General features: G+C 41.8%; 1 protein-coding gene across 3 annotated transcripts in view; it reads left to right on the forward strand.

Annotated features, from left to right (window-relative positions):
* The window catches only part of LOC139557959 (membrane-associated guanylate kinase, WW and PDZ domain-containing protein 3-like), a 153,665-nt gene that overhangs the window by 110,400 nt on the left and 22,229 nt on the right, over positions 1-21,036 (forward strand). For all 3 annotated transcript variants that reach the window (XM_071373350.1, XM_071373341.1, XM_071373345.1), the window contains exons 4-7: positions 11,474-11,680; positions 14,152-14,320; positions 15,732-15,811; positions 20,675-20,732. In XM_071373350.1, coding sequence (XP_071229451.1) covers positions 11,474-11,680; positions 14,152-14,320; positions 15,732-15,811; positions 20,675-20,732 — 514 coding nt within the window. The remainder of the gene's footprint in view (positions 1-11,473; positions 11,681-14,151; positions 14,321-15,731; positions 15,812-20,674; positions 20,733-21,036) is intronic.

Here is a 21,036-nt window from a genome sequence, read left to right on the forward strand (position 1 = left end):
AAAGCTGTAATCGCTGCCAAAGGTGCTTCAACCAAGTACTGAGTAAAGGGTCTGAATACTTATGTAAATGTGATATTTTCTTTTTTTTGTGTTTCTAAAAACCTGTTTTTGCTTTGTCATTATGGGGTATTGTGTGTAGATTGATGAGGGGGAAAAACAATTTAATCCATTTTAGAATAAGGCTGTAACAAAATGTGTAAATAGTCAAGGGTGATGATGGAGTGAGTGTTTGTGTTTGAAAATGATGGAGTGAGTGTTTGTGTGTGTGTTGGAGTGACAGTGTGTGTAGGGCCCTGTGAGTGTGCATAGAGAAATAAAAGGTCAATAACTCAGATAGTCTGTAGCTATTTTGTTAGCTATTTATCGTATTACTTGGGGTCGTAGAGAAAATTGTCTATGGCTTGGGTGGTTCGAGTCTTTAACGATTTTCCAGGCCTTCTTTTCACACCGCCTGATATAAAGGTCCTGGATGGTGGGAGTTCGGCCCCAGTGATGTACTGGGCTGTCCACACAACCCTCGGAGGGAGGTGCTATTGCCATACCAAGCAGTGATGCATCCAGTCAATATGCTCTCAATGGTACAGCTGTAGAACCTTTTGAGGATTTGAGGGCCCATGCCAATCTTTTTCAACCTCCCGAGGGGGAGAGGCACTGCCGTGCCTTCTTCACAACTGTGCGTGTGTGTTTGGACCATTTTCATTCTTTAGTGATTTGGACACCGAGGAATTTGAAGCTGTCTACATGATCCACTGCCGCCGTGTCGATGTGGATGAGGGCGTGCTCACCCCCCCATTTCCTGTAGTCCACGATCAGCTCTGATCAATGTCTTGCTGACGTTGAGGGAGAGATTGTTGCTCCGGCACCACACACCATGTCTCCTGGGCCCTCTGATGTGATGTCCCTCCAGATACTCCCTGAGGTTCTCCCTGTGAGTCAACCCCCAGCTGACAGACAGCAGGTTGGCATTGACGCCTCCTCACACACACTTTGAGCAAATCCCAGCCCTGTTGGGGAAGACAGAATTGAGATCACATACAGTAAGAAAGGGGCTGCAGGTTTCAGAAGCTGTCAAGTCAAGGGACAGCCACCCACGGCTGTTAGCTGCCCTTCATCTCTGAGCTGGAGCCAGACTTGTGGGATTTCTGCACCTTTACAGGCAGCCAGATAACACTGTAAAGCACATATTCTGAATGATTTGATTAGGCTAGAGAGAGAGAGAGAGATTAGGGGAGAGAGGGAAGGAGAAAGGGAGAGGGCCAAGGATAGATTTAAAGGACTTCAGCTGAGCTGTGCCCAGAGTCAGCTCTTGATGGCAAGCTCTCAAAGCTGTACACTAGCAGTGTTTGGCTGGGTGCAAATGTGTGTATTGACTTTCCAGGGTTCTAGGCTGCACTTTGCTGTCCGCTGGAGTGCATTGAAGGCCCTGATAGTGGCAAGTTCTCCAAAGAAACAGAGACAGCACAAACATGTTTGGGTATTGGCACATAGCTGTGGTCTCACTGCACAATGAGTAAACTAGGTACAGTACAGAGCTATTACAACGTAAAATTATATGGGATTTTTTTCCATTTAGATTTTTTGCCAAATTGAGTATACATTCTGAGTAAGTGTGTGCAACAAACAAGACCCAATTCCGCTGGAATCGCCTGCTGTATTTGAGCCCTCTAGTTTATTTTATGTCCTACATTAAATACCCATAAATTTGACTCGCCCAATTGACTTTTAGAGTAGGTTGTGATCATATTACTCTTCAATGTGATCTGTAACTAATCTTAATGTTTTTTCCAATACCCATTAGTCATTAGCTAGCTTGCATCCCTGCTCTCTGGCTGATTTGTAATAACACGCCAGACAATCCACCATCAGAGAACTAGCACTATTATCCTCTCTCACTTCCCTTACTTCCTGTCATCCCTGGCCGTTAACCCCCCACCTCCTACACCGACTGACTCCTTCCTTCCCCTGTGTCCTACACTGAGTATACAAAACATTAAGAACACCTGCTCTTTCCATGACAAACTGACCAGGTGAATCCGGGTGAAAGCTATAATCCCTTATTTATGTCACTTGTTAAATCCATGTCAATCATCCATCCATCATTCCTTCAATTCTGACCAATTTCCCACTCGCTGCCGATGGAAAAACATCCCCACAGCATGATGCTGCCACCACCATCCTTCACTGTGGGGATGGTGTTCTTGGGGTGATGAGAGGTGTTGGGTTTGCGCCAGACATAGTGTTTTCCTTGATGGCCAAAAAGCTCATTTTAAACTCATCTGACCAGAGTACCTTCTTCCATATGTTTGGAGAGTCTCCCACATGGCTTTTGGCAACTACCAAACATATTTGCTTATTTGTTTCTTTAAAAAAAACATTTATTTCACCTTTATTTAACCAGGTAGGCCAGTTGAGAACAAGTTCTCATTTACAACTGCGACCTAGCCAAGATAAAGCAAAGCAGTCCGACACAAACAACAACACAGAGTTACACATGGAATAAACAAACATACAGTAAATAACACAATAGAAAAGTCTATAGAGTGTGTGCAAATGAGGTAAGATAAGGGAGGTAAGTAAGGCAATAAATAGGCCGTAGTGGCTAAATAATTACAGTTTAGCAATTAAACACTGGAGTGATAGATGTTCAGAAGATGAATGTGCAAGTAGAGATACTGGGGTGCAAAGGAGCAACACAAAAAAATACCAGTATAGGGATGAGGTAGTTGGATGGGCTATTTACAGGTGCAGTCATCTGTGAGCTGCACTGACAGCATGTGCTTAAAGTTAGTGAGGGAGATAAGAGTCTCCAGCTTCAGTGATTTTTGCAATCTGTTCCAGTCATTGGTTGCAGAGAACTGGAAGGAAAGGCGGCCAAATGAGGAATTGGCTTTGGGGGTGACCAGTGAAATATACCTGCTGGAGCGCGTGCTATGGGTGGGTGCTGCTATGGTGACCAGTGAGCTGAGATAATGCGGGGCTTACCTAGCATAGACTTATAGATGACCTGGAGCCAGTGGGTTTGGCGACGAATATGAAGCAAGGGCCAGCCAACGAGAGCATACAGGTCGCAGTGGTGGGTAGTATATGCGGCTTTGGTGACAAAACGGATGGCACTGTGATAGACTGCATCCAATTTGCTGAGTAGAGTGTTGGAGACTATTTTGTAAATGACATCGCCAAAGTCAAGGATCGGTAGGATAGCCAGTTTTACGAGGGTATGTTTTGCAGCATGAGTGAAGGATGCTTTGTTGCGAAATAGGAAGCCGATTCTAGATTTCATTTTGGATTGGAGATGCTTAATGTGAGTCTGGAAGTAGAGTTTACAATCTAACCAGACACCTAGGCATTTGTAGTTGCCTAGGTGTTGCCTAGGTGTTGCCTAGGTGTCCACATATTCTAAGTCAGAACCGTCCAGAGTAGTGATGCTGTACGGGAGGGCAGGTGCAAGCAGCGATCAGTTGAAGAGCATGCATTTAGTTTTACTTGCATTTAAGAGCAGTTGGAGGCCACGGAAGGAGAGTTGTATGGCATTGAAGCTCGTCTGGAGGTTAGTTAACTTGGCTTTCGAAGACCTTAGAAAGGCATGATAGGCTAGATATAGGTCTGTAACAGTTTGGGTCTAGAGTGTCTACCCCTTTGAAGAGGGGGATGACCGCGGCAGCATTCCAATCTTTGGGGATCTCAGACGATACGAAAGAGAGGTTGAACAGGCTAGTAATAGGGGTTGCAACAATTGCGGTGGATAATTTTAATAAGATTGTCTAGCCCGGCTGATTTGTAGGGGTCCAGATTTTGCAGCTCTTTCAGAACATCGTCTAAATGGATTTGGGTGAAGGAGAAATGGGGGAGGCTTGGGCAAGTTGCTGTGGGGGGTGCATGGCTGTTGAGCCGTAGAAAAATGCTGATTGAAATTCTCAATTATCGTGGATTTATCGGTGATGACAGTGTTTCCTAGCCTCAGTGCAGTGGGCAGCTGGGAGGAGGTGCTCTTGTTCTCCATGGACTTTACAGTGTCCCAGAACTTTTTGGAGTTTGTGCTACAGGATGCAAATTCCTGTTTGAAAAAGCTAGCCTTTGCTTTCCTAACTGCCGGTCTATATTGGTTCCTAACTTCCCTGAAAAGTTGGATATCGCAGGAGCTATTCGATGCTAATGCAGTACGCCACAGGATGTTTTTGTGCTGGTCAAGGGCAGTCAGGTCTGGAGTGAAGCAAGGTCTATATCTGTTCCTGGTTCAAATTTTTTGAATGGGGCATGCTTATTTAAGATGGTGAGGAAAGCACTTTTAAAGAATAACCAGGCATCTTCTACTGACGGAATGTCAACATCCTTCCAGGATACCCGGGCCAGGTCGATTAGAAAGGGCTGCTTGCTGAAGTCTTTTAGGGAGCATTTGACAGTGATGAGGGGTGGTATTTTGACCACAGACCCATTACGGATGCAGGCAATGAGGCAGTGATCGCTGAGATCTTGGTTGAAGACAGCAGAGGTGTATTTGGAGGGCAGGTTGGTTAGGATGATATCTATGAGGGTGCCCGTGTTTACGGATTTGGGGTTGTGCCTGGTAGGTTCATTGATAATTTGTGTGAGATTTAGGGCATCTATCTTAGATTGTAGGACGGACTGGGTGTTAAGCATGTCCCAGTTTAGGTCACCAAACAGTACGAGTTCTGATGATAGATAGGGGGCAGTCAATCCATATATGGTGTCCAGGGCACAGCTGGGGGCAGAAAGTGGATTTTTAAAAGTAGAAGCTGAAATTTTTGGGGCACAGACCTGGATAGTATGACAGAACTCTGCAGGCTAACTCCGCCCCTTTTGGCAGTTCTTTAAGCAATGGCTTTTTTCTGGCCACTCTTCCGTAAAGCCCAGCTCTCTGGAGTGTGCGGCTTAAAATGGTCCTATGGACAGATACTCCAATCTCCACTGTGGAGGTTTGCAGCTCCTTCAGGGTTATCTTTAGTATCTTTGCTGCCTCTCTGATTAATGCCCTCCTTGCCTGGTCTGTGAGTTTTGGTGGGCGGCCCTCTCTTGGCAGGTTTGTTGTGGTGCCATATTCTTTCCATTTTTTAATAATGAATTTAATGGTCCTCTGTGGGATGTTCAAAGTTTCTGATATTTTTTTTAACCCAACCCTGGTCTGTACTTCTCCACAACTTTGTCCCTGACCTGTTTGGAGAGCTCCTTGGTCTTCATGGTGCCGCTTTCTTGGTGGTGCCCCTTGCTTAGTGGTGTTGCAGACTCTGGGGCCTTTCAGAACATGGGTATATGCTGAGATCATGTGACAGATCATGTGACACTTAGATTGCACACAGGTGGACTTTATTTAACTAATTTTGTGATTTCTGAAGGTAATTGGTTCCACCAGATTTTATTTAGGGGCTTCATAGCAAAGGGCGTGAATACATATGCACACACCACTTTTCCGGGGGGGGGTTTTATAATTTTTTTAAACAAGTAATATTTTTCATTTCACTTCACCAATTTGTAGTATTTTGTGTATGTCCATCACATGAAATCCAAATAAAAATCTATTTAAATTACAGATTGTAATGCAACAAAATGTAAAAACTCCAAGGGGGATGAATACTTTTGCAAGGCACTGTATATCCCCCATTGTTAAGTAGGGGCTTTGTCACACAGACTCACCCAGTGCAATGCCAGACCTGCCCTGCCCAGTGAGCTGAGGCCTCTTCCTTCACCCAGGCGGTGCTGCTGGAATACAGTTCGTGCCAGGGTGGCCCACAGGGTCCCAGGTTTCATGCCAAGCAGACACAGCCATCTGTGCCAGGCTCTGAGAGGGAGTCCGTCTGGGCTCAACCCTCACTCTGGCGCTGCTCTTCTGTGTGGTTCAGGTCGGGTCAGGCAGCACAACAGGGACAGCTGCCCAGAAATGAACAAAGCACATGGTTTGGGGCTGCTGACATAACTGTTACCAGGAAATGGGAGAGTCTGTCTAATTCAAATTCTTGTCAAATGTTTTTGGGCCAGGGAATCCCACTGTGTTCATGATTCTGATTCCTATGAGAACTGTGAGTACATACAGTATGAGTGTACATATGAAATTATACAGTAAGGTGACTCATAAACCTCTTGGCATTTGCCATGTTTAAGTCATGTCAAACAAGCCACCCCTCTGCTTGTCAGTTTATGAGGCCTCCCCGTAGTTTAAAATAACAAATTATAGCAGAAATCTCCCCTGACTGGGCGCTTTCACACTCCTTCACATTTATGACACACATTTACCCAGAGATATGTTTTTGTAAGTAATTCATCAACGTGCTACAGCATCTGACTGATGAATGGCAGGAGACAGGCAGGGATTAGCGAGCGGCCCCCAATCTCTCCCTGCTATCTCTGTTCCACCGGTGTTAATGAAACCATCTCTGAAAAATGTGGATGAGTGTCATTTGGAGAACGGTGGTGAGTGGTGAGCCCGTAGCGCGAGACATGACAATTGGAGGGAGATGTTTTGATCCAGGCTTCTCATCCCCACTGCTATGAAGGAGTCAGAGATGAGCACAGCTGCATTAACCCACTTTACCATACTGTAGCTACTATCATTCTGCGTGTTAGGGGCTCTTGACTGACATGGGGCTTTTTAAAGACACAACTGAACAAGTATTGCGTGGTCATTGAAATGGAAGGATTTTCCACCAAGCATTGTGTTGTATTTGCTGCACTGCTTTTTTTAAGTCTTTGTCCTATTTCCCCACTTTGTTACCTTATAAAGAGAAAATAAAGCTGTGTTTTGAGTTTGTGCATATCTTCTATAATAGACGTACCTGCAATGTTTACATTTTAATAGGTGGAGAGATAGATGAAATGTTTATAAGATGAGAATAAGCACAGTTCAAATGAAAAGGAGATCAATTTTACAGAGGGTAATTATTTTGCTGAAAACCCTATTTCCCAGTGGCATCTTTTCCCGGTTCTTTAATTAAGCTGCTTATTAATTATGTTTCCACTGAATAGGCTCTGTGTAATTGTTACTTTTTGTAAAGCAATGTAAGTATTTGACCTTTAAAATGTAATGTTGCCTAAATATAATTCCATATTACTCCCATGAACATATTCTCATGTTTAGCAAACAAATACACATCAAATATTGTCGGCTTCTCAAATCAGTGTGCACATAAAAAAATATCTTAATGAATGTTGAATAATAAAATTTTCTGCGCATTCATTTTTATACACAGTGTTCAACAGCTAGTCAGAGATTGATCATCCCATGAGCTAAATTCGCAAATTACGCTCTATTATCTTATTATTTATTATTCTAATTATTTTATTATTTATTTATTATTCTATTATTTATAGGCAGTGTCACAGGGTTTTTCTTCAACGGGAGAAAAAACTCTCATAGATAGTTCATTGCTATATTCAATGATCAGTGCAATTGGTTGCTGAAAAAATCTCTAGTGGGGAGTGGTGAGACAGGCTTCTGACAAACATTTGTGGCAAATCTTTGGCCCAATTTGATGCAAATTTACAGCAAGATCATATTTTCACATGCAAATTAGTTTTGTGGCAAACTGTTGCGGCCAATTTGCGGAGATTTGCAAACTTCTGGTAAGCAATTCTGAGAAACTTGTGGTGAACATTCTACTGATTGCTAAAAAATTGCTGCAAACTCATTATGAATATGGAAATTAAATCAGGTTTTTGGCAACATTGTGTATAAACAACATTGAAATGTTGTATCTACATAAACCAAATCACATATAACTTTAAAAGAACTTGCTTCTCACAGAGTAAACTAAACATACAAAACATTTCTAAATACACTAAACAACATGTATTCAATGCCTTAACAGGTCAAAATGAATCCAATACAACTTGAAATCATCAGCATTCTAATGAAGAAAAGAGCAAAGACGGGATATTTCCCAAATAAATTGTTTATTTCATATTTGTATGTAGCTACAACATTTAGATGAAATGTGAACACTACACCAAAAAAATGCTGGGTTAAAAATGTGGTTATTTGGTAACCCAACGCTGGGTAAATATTGGACAGAACACACACCAGGTTATTTTGACCCAGCCAGTTGGGTTGTTGGGATTACCCAAATTTGGAATTACCCAGACTTTGGTCTAGTTTTACGCTTACCACTCAAATGCGCCCATTCACTTTCATGCTGGTTTGACCCGGCAGCTGGGTATTTTTTTATGTAATTTTCAGGAGGCGTGGCTTATTTTCAGGGGCGTAGCTTTCATATAGTTATTTTCTGGCCACCCGTGAGAGTAAATGTTATTCCTGTTCATCATATTAAAGGACAACTCCGCCACTTTTCAACCTCATTCATTATCTCCAGCACCATAGCAATGTCTACATATGTGTTTCTATGATCTGTGGTTAAAAAGATAAGAAGAAAGTGCTTCTCTGTGACATCACAGGGTAGGATTAAAAGTAAGAAAAACTGTGATTTTCAAAATCTGCAATGAGTTTCAAGCCAGAAGGAGGTTATTTTCTTGATCTCCATGTCACTGCGAATCTCAAAGTGTTTGAAAATCACACATCTAAAAATTTTTGAGGCATAAATGTTTTACTTTATATATTTTTCTACAAAACGTGGAAAAGCGCCTTTTTCACATACAGTACTAGTCAAAAGTTTGGACACACTTACTCATTCAAGGGTTTTTCTTTATTTTGACTATTTTCTACATTTTAGAATAATAGTGAAGGCATCAACTATGAAATAACACATATGGAATCATGGAGTAAAAGTGTTAAACAAATTAAAATATATTTTAGATTTGGGATTATTCAAAGTAGCCACCCTTTGCACACTCTTGGCATTCTCTCAACCAGCTAAATGAGGAATGCTTTTCCAACAGTCTTGAAGGAGTTCCCACATATGCTGAGCACTTTTTGGCTGCTTTTCCTTCCCTCTGCGGTCCAAACTCATCCCAAACCATCTCAATTGGGTTGAGGTCGGGTGATTGTGGAGGCCAGGTCATCTGATGCAACACTCCATCACTCTCCTTCTTGGTCAAATAGCCCTCACACAGCCTGGAGGTGTGTTGGGTTATTGTCCTCTTGAAAAGCAAATGATAGTCCCACTAAGCGCAAACCAGATAGGATGGCGTATCGCTGCCGAATGCTGTGGTAGCCATGCTGGTTAAGTGTGCCTTGAATTCGAAATAAATCACAGTGGGAAACACATGCGGAGATCATCCGTTCATCTACTCTGCGTCTCACAAAGACATGGCGTTTGGAACCAAAAATCTCCAATTTGGACTCTAGACCAAAGGACAAATTTCCATGGATCTAATGTCCATTGCTCATTTTTCTTTGCCCAAACAAGTCTCTTCTTCTTATTGGTGTCCTTTAGTAGTGGTTTCTTCACAGCAATTCACCATGAAGGCCTGATTTTACACAGTCTCCTCTGAACAGTTGATGTTGAGATGTGTCTGTTACTTGAACTCTGTGAAGCATTTATTTGGGCTGCAATGTCTGAGGCTAGTAACTCTAATGCACTTATCCTCTGCAGCAGAGGTAACTCTGTGTCTTCCTTTCCTGTGGCGGTCCTTATGAGAGCCAGTTTCATCATAGCGCTTGATGGTTATTGCGACTGCACTTGAACAAACTTTCAAAGTTCTTGAAATGTTCCGCATTTACTGACCTTCATGTCTCAAAGTAATGATGGACTGTCATTTCTCTTTGCTTATTCTTGCCATAATATAGACTTGGTATTTTACCAAATAGGGCTATTTTCTGTATATCAAGCCTACCTTGTCACAACACAACTGATTGGCTCAAACACAATAAGAAGGAAAGAAATCCACAAATTAACTTTTATCAAGGCACACCTGTTAATTGAAATGAATTCCAGGTGACTATCTCATGAAGCTGGTTGAGAAAATGTCAAGAGTGTGCTAAGCTGTCATCAAGGCAAGGATGGCTACTTTGAAGAATCTCAAATATAACATATGTTTTGATTTGTTTAACACTTTAGTTGGTTACTACATTATTCTACAATGTAGAAAATAGCAAAAATAAAGAAAAACCCTTGAATGAGTAGGTGTGTCTAAACCTTTGACTGCTCCTGTAAGTAGAAATGTGTATTGTGCTAGAGATAATGAAAATTAGGTTGAAAAGTGGTGGAATTGCCCTTTAAGTTTGTATGCTGCAAATGAAAATGTTCTTTGAATATTTTTGCACGTTATATATTGCAATATAATAATAATACTGATAAATATAGTATTATTTACATAATGTATCAAAGTGGTAACTATCCAAACATTGGTATTCTTATAGGCTCTTAAGGAACTCATACACTTGTGTAAGCCTCATGAAAGCTAAAAGAATGGCGGTGTTCAACTATCTTAATGAATGTTGAATAATTATGTTTTCTCTGCATAAATTTAGATACCGAGAGTGTTCAGCAGCTAGTCAGAGATTGATCCATCCATGACCTAAATTAGCAAATTATGCTCTGTTATCTTCACTGAATATTTTTAGGCAGTTAAAAAAATTAAAAATGTAGAGAATGTTAAATTTTCACAAATATAGACACTGGTATTGTGCTGGAGATAATGAAAATGAGTTTGAAAAGGGTGGAATTGCCACCATACACTTGTGTAAGCCTCATGAAAGCTACAAAAATGTCAGTGTTCAGCCTGTGATAACAATACAAAAGCAACATCAAATTTAGTTTAGCCTAATTTGGCAAATCATATTATTCTTCCAAAATTACTAATTGTTAACTTACATCTCAAAGCCATACATGTAAGAAGCCATGACCCGGTGCACACATTTCTCGGTCCTCAGTTTGATTGAAGGCCTCAATCTGTCCTTTTGCCTTGTAACTGATTGCTTCCAGAAAGAAAGAAAGAAGGAACACATGATCAAGATGAGCTAGCTGCTAGTTTAAAGCAATGAAAGATCTAATTGTTACAAATAATGAATGTATAGGCTCCATTTATAGAATAAGACATTTTCTTACCTTATCAAGATTGAAGACGATACACTAATTTATCCCTCAAAAAAAGGGTTATGAGTGAGTGCACCATAAACATTATTCCTGGGTGTTTACCATTCCTCTTCCCAATGCAGCTTCTTCCAACACCACGGGTAGGGGAAGGGGATCCATCTGGAAAAGGGAAGTTTTGCTTTGATGTCAGCTGATATTGTTGCTACCTTAGCTGTTGTGCTAGCTAACATGCTACTGAACAGTGACACTAGAAAATTGACATGCATATTGGTATTAAAAGACAGCAACGTGTTCATGTACAAAATGAGGACCATTTTCCATATTGGTTACAGTACCGTGATCCCAAGATTGTGGTCCCCTTACTTAACCAGTTATTTTTCAGATAGCCTAAATGCACAATAAATGGCAATATCTTACCAGCGTTGCATACCAGCTACAGGTATGGTTAAGAATAGGGAACGTGTCAGACACTCATATCTCTCTCTCTCTCTCTCGTTCTCTGTCTCTGTCTCGCTCTCGCTCTCTATCTCTAGGTAACTACTATGGGACCCCAAAGCCCCCAGCGGAGCCCACACTGGTGCAGCCTGACCTGGTGGATCAGGTGCTGTTTGATGAGGACTATGACAACGAGGTCCAGCGTAAACGCACCACGTCCGTCAGCAAGATGGACAGGAAGGACAGTGTGGTCCCTGAGGAAGAAGACGATGATGAGAGGCCACCTCTGGCCAACGGCCTCCCAGGTCAGTACATCTCATACTCAAAACCCCTCTCCTGCCCTTTCTCTCTTTCCTCAGGATAGTCCTCTGTTGTACCTCACATATATCTCCCAGTATCTGTATCTCATGTTCTACTTTTAGCTCTACATTATGATGACTATGGACCAGGGGTGGAAGCAAAATTATTTTCCAATCGTTCCGCTCCAAACAGAACCCCTATTTTCTTCGTTCCGTTCCAGTGTTTCCGACCAGCATAGAGTTCTGAACCTACAAAAAAGAATAGTTTTTACATTTACAGTAGATAGAGAAACTTGCTACGGAATGGGTAAGCTAGTTGTTTACATGTTTGATTGGTCATAGAAGTGCAGGCGCGAGATGGGAAGAGAGTGAGAAAGAGGGATGGACATGTAGGGGGCTTGGCATGAAGCGCTGAACATCATTACCTGACATGAGTTGGAATGTGTTTCGGCTATTATTACCATCAGAACTACACTGAATTGCATAAATATATACTAGATATTAAGAATATTTTTGGAACAAAAAATAACATTATTAAACGATTCTCAAGATTTTAAAATAGCGATTCTGTTCCGGAACACTACAGATCTGTTTCCGTTCTGAGATTTGTTTTGTTATTTTCCAGTTTTTCGTTCTTTTGCCTGAAACTGTTCCAACCTCTGCTATGGACGATATAATTTTTTTTCTCTATAATATATTTCTGCTCTATACATTTCTGCCCTATATATATATTGACCTATGGAGCTCTGATCATCTTCCCCATTACTCCCAGTCTGTGCTATCTGTCATGCTCTGTCTGTATAGCCAGCCACTTCCCGCAGGCTCCATCTCAAGGTTATGCCTCAAGCACATTCAGTATCAGTAACACTTTCTACTGGGGTGCAGGTTACCTTGAAGGCAGCAGACTTCTTACCCAGAGACTCTGTGTGTGTGTGATCAATCAGGACCTCTCTCTCAAAGGAAAAAAAAAATCAAATCAAATCAAATGTTATTTGTCACATGCGCCGAATACAACAGGTGTAGACCTTACAGTGAAATGCTTACTTACAAGCCCTAACCAACAATGCAGTTTAAAAAAATAAATAAAAATAAGACTAACAAATTAAAGTATGTGCCCAAGGATAGCCTGACTTTAAGAGAAATGGGTTACAGTATGCCTTCTGCTGTTTTATTATCAGGCATGCACGATGGACAGGAACAAGTCTTTCTAAGTAAAATAAATCACATGTCTGCTGTACTGCAGCAATGTGGGTGTTAGGAACTTTTCATTCTAAACCAACCATAGATGGAAACAGTTATGAATGGGTCAGAAGTTTCATGGAAAAATTAAGCGTAATGCCCAAACTCCTGACTGAACTTCCCTGGTCTCTGTGTGAAAGACAAACCCTGACACCTGGCTGACTTCCTGTATGTTTCTAGTGCAGGTCTATCCAACCCTGTTCCTGGAGAGCTACTGTCCTGTAGGGTTTCGCTCCAACCCTAATCTAGCGCACCTGATTCTAATAATTAACTGGTTGAGAAGCTGAATCAGGTGAGTTACAACTAGGGTTGGAATGAAAACCTACAGGAGGGTAGCTCTCCAGGAACAGGGTTGGAGAGCCCTGGTCTAGTGCAGTCAGTATGGTGTGAGCTGTCAGGCTCTCAGCCCTCTGAACTCTCCACAAGGAGCTGCCCCAAGGCTGCCCATTGTGCATGCTTACATGAGGTCAAAGCATCCACTGTGTGTGTGTGTGTGTGTGTGTGTCAGATTAGCATGGGGAGTCAGACTCATTTGGAGACGTTTGCCAGTTCCTCCCCATCCTTCAAGTAGATAGGGGATATGTTGTAAATATTAGCAAGTCTTATGGATGCGGTAGTGTAGTATTTACTGAAATACAGAATCACATGCACAAATTTGACACGCTTATGGGCTGCATCAGTTCTGGGGAATACACTAGAATAAGCTGTGTGGCCTTGAGCCTCATTGTGTCATATACTTGTGCAGAGGTTAGCATTACACAAACAGTCCCTCCATTAGAAGACTCTTGTGTATAAGTTTCATTTGGCAGCTTTTTGTAGCCCGAAGTTTGCAAGGACCAATTGGGTGCAAAGTTGATTGGTGTGCTTTTATTGCAGTTCTCATTAAATTAATACACACATTTTATTTTACATAGAAATAACCATAAAGAGCAGTGGGACAGTATTATTGTGCCAAAATTGCCTCAAATGGCATTTTTACTATGAATCCACCCCAGCTACTTGTATCATTTAAATCCAGGGGGAGGGTACCACATATGCATAAATACGCTCACACGTACATGCACATGCAAATGAAAAAGAGCCTTGGTGAACAGAACACACCATCTCTTGCATGCAAATCCTGTAGCAACATCAAACCCTCCCCCCTCCCACTGCATGCTGGGAGGCTGGAGGTGTCCATGCAGGCTAACCTTCTGCTCTCTCTCTGTCTCTCTGTCTCTCTCTCTCCTGGGCTACAGAGCACAAAGAAGGGGCATCGTGGAGGAAGGCGGTGCCCAGCTACACCCAGTCCAGCAGTGCCATGGACTTCCGTATGTGGAGCTCTCTGCCCGGCGATGACAGCCTGGAACCCCTGCCTCTCAACTGGGAGATGGCCTACACTGAGACGGGCATGGTCTACTTCATAGAGTGAGTACTGCACCAGCTCCTGTATATCTACTCAGGGACAGGACAAAGAGACAACCTTTTAGTCCTGGTTGGTTACACAGTGCTACTACACTGTACGTGCATAGATAACTCCAGAGTTCAAAGCTCATTAATATGAGCTTAATATGTTTGAAATGCAGAACATGCATTTCTGCTCTAGACTGAATGTGGAATGTTATGTACGTTACAGGTTATGCATGGATGACTATATCTGATCAGCATCATGCAAAGTATCATGACATGACATTGTTGATTAGATTAGTGAAGCACACAGCACAGGTGTTACATAAGCCATGCCGAACAGACAGAGGATTTGGGTTATTTAGGTAAACAAGCCAAGGCCTGGACTGGTGTGGGTCTCTTTAAAATCTACTTATATTGACTTACAGCCCTAGCCTACATGATTGTTCCAAAAGTGGTTCTGGTCTAAGCTAATGAATTTGATGGTTTCTCTTCAAGACAACTTCCCGACAAATCAATACTGTGTTTTAGGAACAATTTAGTAAATATAGCTCTCTCAGAAGCCCTTGAGTTTTTTGTAAACAGATTTGGCTTCCAGCTAGTTCTCTGTTACCCGACCCGAGCCCGACGGGTTAGGGCCGGGTAAGGCAGTTTTTTTCATCAATAACTAGCTACGGGTAGAGCTTGGGTATCACTAAATTGATCACTAACATTTTGAAGCTGAGCCGTTTGCTCATGCTCTGCTGAGCAGTACAGTCATATCTGACTAAGATCATAACATGGTGTCAGAAGTGTCAACCTTGTCAAATATAAGACAGGAGAGATTATTTCACAGAAAATAATAATGTTCCTTGAGTTTTGGAGTTTAGAGTGACGAAAAGTAGCTAACAGCTCTCTCATGTCTCTTCATTGAGCAGCCCAAGTGGAGCCGTTGCTATGGATACTCACAGACTCAGAGCGCCACGAGCAGAGCGCATGCAGAGCGAACTGTGTGCAGGAAGCGAGTGACAGGCCGAGAAGAACAGCTAATGAATTTACTAAAGATGGAAGTTATTTCGGGTTTCGGACAGGGCCGGGCCTTGAATTTGGCAGATGCAATCGGGCCTTGGCAAGGTAGAGCCTGAACGTCGCCGGCATGGGTAGGGCTCAGGCTTAAAATTCATGCCTGTACAATGCTCTACTTGCAGCCGCTCTTGTCTGAAATCGCCACAATATCATAATGAATACTCTGTTTCAGTTTTCCTTCATTTGAATGCATAGCAGGATGTATAAATGTGTCAATCAGTTATATATAACCTGTGTAGCTTTCAAAGAAAGTATAACAGAATATAGAGTAGGTGGGTACATGACTGTCTACCTTTACTATCATGAAAATACCAGTGTCAGTAGCTGGCTCAGGTTTTTTAATGTTTCTCTTATCTGCCCTTAACAGTCACAACAGCAAGACCACCACCTGGCTGGACCCCCGCCTGGCCAAGAAGGCCAAGCCCCCAGAGAAGTGTGAGGATGGAGGTAAGACTTCAGGGACTCTACAAGCTTCATGTGCATAGATCTTTTGGTAACATGATACCTTGCCGGTCCAGACTCCCAAATAGCAACATTCACAATGGGGCAACAGAGGTTTTCTTGTCTTCTCATTTGTGGTGAAAGCTAAATAAGAGTCTCTCTTGTTGTCTTCCTTTGCAAGCAAGTTGGCTAAACCAGGCCCCCAGTGTCCAGTCTGGAGCGTGAAGTCACAAACTCTGCTGGTCGGTTACTGATTAGCGACTTAGCGGTGTCAAAAGCCCTGGTCTGACCTATAAAGCCTATGTAAATGACGATCGCCAACAGCCCCGAAGGCTGTTTTGGGCTCTAAATTTGGTTTATTATGATCAAGTTCGATCCCCACGGTGAATTATTTTAAAGTTTGCTACAAATCATGATATTTAATGAAATAGTGATCCATTCTGACTACTACATTCGTCGTCACATAGCACCACGTGCTGACACAGACAAATCGCAGGCCGGCAGGCTACAATGAGGCTCATGCCATAGACATTAAGATTGACTCCCTCAGGCAGGATGAAAACGACTACATCGACTATGATCCTTTGCTAGCTACGGCCACTTTAACCATTTTTTGTTGCCATTCAGCCCCATTCAACAATATGGTGTGCTTCAAATTCAAGTTCTTCCGGCTTCATGTGTCATCAAGGGTTTTTTCTACAGAAACACTTGGATGACATCAGCGCTATCACTATCTACTGGTTTTAATGCACATGGCTATCTGTTTTTATGTTTTAAAATATCCTAGAATAACGCTATCACTTCTAAACAAAATAACTTTTGGGGGATTCTATTAACACCGCAGCTCAATCAGGTGTAAGAACATTGACTATCCAGTAGCAGCTCACTTTGTTGAAGCTAACCATCCCATCTCCTCTCTCAAATACACAGGCATTGAGCATGTTGCTCTACCAAGGAGAGGAGGTAACATTGAGATCCCACTACTACAAAGATAGGCTTACTGGATATCCTATCTAAAAACATTGACCCCTAATGGTCTGAATATTGACTTTGATCTCAAGCCCTTCTTATGAACACATTTTCCTTTATGAACAAGTCTTATAAATGTAAAAATTATTTTTACAGCTTATTAGCGTACACCTAATATGTTCCCCCTGTTGAGGATGTTCATTATATATTAAGGTTGAACCAATATTACATGTAACAAAAATGAAATACAAAATTATGTGAAATTGAATTAAACAATAATGTATGTTGACGCTAATATGATGTACAATATTCCATTATGTTTCTATATGATAACAATAGCATAATATATTTAATATGCCATATACTATTTTGTTAACAGTTTCACTAATTCATTTTAATTAACTTAATCATTATGACACACCCCTCACCACTGTCATTGGTTACACTAATTGCACTGTGTTTCTACATAACCTGGTTCAAGTATTTATGACATTACCCTGAGGAAGGCACAGTGATTGGCACAGTCATTGGTAAATACCCATTAAATTGCTGGTAGATTATACATGGAGTGTGCGACTTTCTTTATTTTGATCGTTTATAGTTTATTCGCCGTTAGTCAGCAAAGTATATGGTTCCGTCTCACAACGGAGCCTTTAACGCTTGCGTTTTCACTCCGTTGTGGACGTCGCCATTGAAATGCATGACATCTGGCACACCGTAACGGAGTGCTTATGGGTAATGTGAACAAGGCTTTACAATTAGCATGTGGCACGGGAGTACATTGAATGTCGGAGTGCACTACAAGGAGCCGCCCCTTTTGTGACGAAAAACAATATTGCGACACTGCGCTACACTCTGAAACTTCTGTCTCTGTAGGGTGTAAATGGACCATACATACACGAAGTTCTTGCAGAACACACATGGAGCTTTACACATGGCTATGCTTATCAGCCCCTGCCCTACAGTATACTATGCATTATTTCTCACATACACATACTATACACACAGCTTAATAAATATGTACCGTTTGACTACATTCCCAACTCAGTGGCCTTGTGGTTAGAGTATCTACCCTGAGATTGGAAGGGTGGGAGTTTGATACCCGGCTGAGTCATACCAAAGACCTGGCTGCGTGCCAGCATTAAGGAGATAGATTGGGGGTAGGGCATGCTTCCTGTCCAGGGGGTGTACTTGTACATCAAGCTGCCTCACACTACAGAAACAGGAGATAGACGCCTATTCCTATGAGTTTTACGTTCCCATACAGACAGGATTGTATAACATCTTCTGACATGTACTTTCCTTAATAAATGCCCTCAACTCAGGGTCATGTGGGCTGCCTACATGTACAGTGCCTTCAGAAAGTATTCACACCCCTTGACTTTTTCCACATTATGTTGTGGTAGATAGAAATGGATTAAATGTTTATTTTGTGTCTCTGGACTACACACAATAACCCATACTGTCAAAGTGAAATTATGTTTTTAGAAATGTTAACAAATTAATTAATAAATGAAAAGCTGAAATGTATTGAGTCAATAAGTATTCAAACCCTGTGTTATGGCAAGCCTAAATAAGTTTAGGAGTAAACATTTGCTTAACAAGTCACATAATAAGTTGCATGGACTCATTCTGTGTGCAATAATAGTGGTTAACATGATTTCTGAATGACTACCTCATCTCCGTACCCCACACAGACAATTATCTGTAAGGTCCCTCAGTCCAGCAGTGAACTTCAAAAACAGATTCAACCACAAAGACCAGGGAGGTTTTCCAATGCCTCGCAAAGAAGGGCACATATTGGTAGATGGGTATAAATAAAAAGAAGCAGACATTGAATATCCCTTTGAGCATGGTGAAGTTATTAATTACACTTTAGGTGGTGTATCAATACACCCAGTCACTACAAAGATAAAGGCGTCCTTCCTAACTCAGTTGCCGGAGAGTGTAACGTCTGCTTCCAACTCACACCCTCAAACTCCTAGATCACCTGAACGCAGCTCACTTTCCAGCCCACTTTCCAGCTCAAACTCTCAAACACCTAGATCCCCTGAACGCAGCTCACTCTCCAGATCCCAATCACCTGAATTCTAATCACCTGTTCACACACCTGTATGTCATTATCACACACTATTTAGTTCAGCTCTTTGCATCCCATCACTGTGAGGTATTGTTTGTTTTGGGACACATGTCTTTTGGAGAGCTGGGTTTCCTGTGATTGTCCTGTGTATGATAGTTTTTACCCGCCTCACTAACGACACTTTTTGCCTATTCCCTGTCTGTACTCTGGCCTATTGGATTTCCTGTTATCTACCTATTGTCTGATCTCCTGGACTACATTACTAGCCTTTTCCCTGCCTGTACTGTTGCCCGTTTGGACCCCCTGTGTATGACCTTCTGCCTGCCCCTGGGCCCAGCTATCTGCTTCCTCCTGTGGTCCTTTGCAATAAACACCTGCTGCGCCCTGCGCTTGAACCCAGCTCTGTCTCCCCTCGTGTTCATTACAGAGAGGAAGGAAACAGCTCAAGGATATCATCACGAGGCCAATGGTGACTTTAAAACAGTTACAGAGTTTAATGGCTGTGGGCCATTAAATAGGAGAAAACTGAAGATGGATCAACAACATTGTAGTTACTCCAAAATACTAACCTAATTGACTGAGTGAAAAGAAGGAAGCCTGTACAGAATAAAAATACTCTAAAACAAGCATCATGTTTGCAACAAGTCACTGAATAAATAATACTGCAAAAAATGTGGCAAAGCAATTAACTTTTTGTCCTGAATACAAAATGTTATGTTTTGGGCAAATCCAATGCAACACATTACTGAATACCGCTCTCCATATTTTCAAGCATAGTGGTGGCTGCATCATGTTATGGGTATGCTTGTAATCGTTAAGGACTGGGGAGTTTTTCAGGACAAAAAAAGAAACAGAATGGAGCTAAGTACAGGCAAAATCTTAGAGGATACCTGGTTCAGTCTGCTTTCCACCAGACACTGAGAGATTAATTCACTTTTCAGCAGGACAATAACCTAAAACACAAGGCCAAATCTACACTTGGGTTGCTTACCAAGAAGACAGTGAATATCCTTGAGTGGCCGAGTTAAAGTTTTGACTTAAATCTACTTGAAAATCTATGCCAATACCTGAAAATGGTTGTCAAGCAATGATCAACAATAAATTTGACAGAGCTTGAATTTTTTTTTAAAGAATAATGGGCAAATGTTGCACAATCCAGGTGTGGAAAGCTCTTAAGAGATTTATCCATTAAGACTCACAGCTGTAATCGCTGCCAAAGGTGCTTCTACAAAGTATTGACTCAATAGTGTGAATACTTATGTAAATATGATATTTCTGTATTTCATTATCAATAAATGTGCAAACATTTCTAAAAACATGTTTTCACTTTGTCATTATGGGGTATTGTGGAATAAGTCAAGGGGTATGAATACTTTCTGAAGGCACTGTATATGTTGAGTTTTTATTCAACAAGGAGTTAATCAGCTTGACTGATTAACTTGAATGCCAGGGGTACCAAGAGTGCCCACTCGTTTGCCTGTCCATTCCCAGGGTGTGTGGCTGTGACTTGGGCTAAGTGCAGGGAGAGAGTGGGGAGTATGGGGGATACACAGGGCTCTGGTCCGCTGTTTCTAATGGATTTTTAAAGGCAGGCAGAATGCTAGTTGGTGTGCTGCCTCTGAAAAGCAGCGCCAAAGCTTTCTCTTGCGTGAAGAGCCAGGCTGCCTGTCTGCGAAAACTGCAAAATGTTAACCAAATCATTGTGTCGGGTGTCTGCTGGGCTCTTCTCGTCACTATGCCCTGTTATCCTGCAGTGCTGTACATTTGCATGTTTTGTGTGATAGTACTTGAACACAATGCGTCTCTTCCTGTATCCACAGAGCTTCCGTATGGCTGGGAGGAGATAGAGGACCCACAGTATGGAACATATTATGTAGAGTAAGTCTGTTCAGTCTGCCTGTACATGTGAGAAATACTATACCGCAAACCCGTATTCCCCAGCAATACCATAGATCAAAAACTAACCATAGGTACACTATACACTAAGTGTACAAAAAATTAAGAACACTTGCTCTTTCCATGACATAGACTGAGCAGGTGAATCCAGGTGTAAGCTATGGTCCCTTATTGATGTCACTTGTTAAATCCACTTTAATCAGTGTAGATGAAGGGAAGGAGACTTTAAGCCTTGAGACAACTGATCCATGGATTGTGTGTGTGCCATTCAGAAGGTGAATGGGCA

The sequence above is a fragment of the Salvelinus alpinus genome, chromosome 2, assembly GCF_045679555.1.
Source record: "Salvelinus alpinus chromosome 2, SLU_Salpinus.1, whole genome shotgun sequence".
NCBI classification, from domain to species: Eukaryota; Metazoa; Chordata; class Actinopteri; order Salmoniformes; family Salmonidae; genus Salvelinus; species Salvelinus alpinus.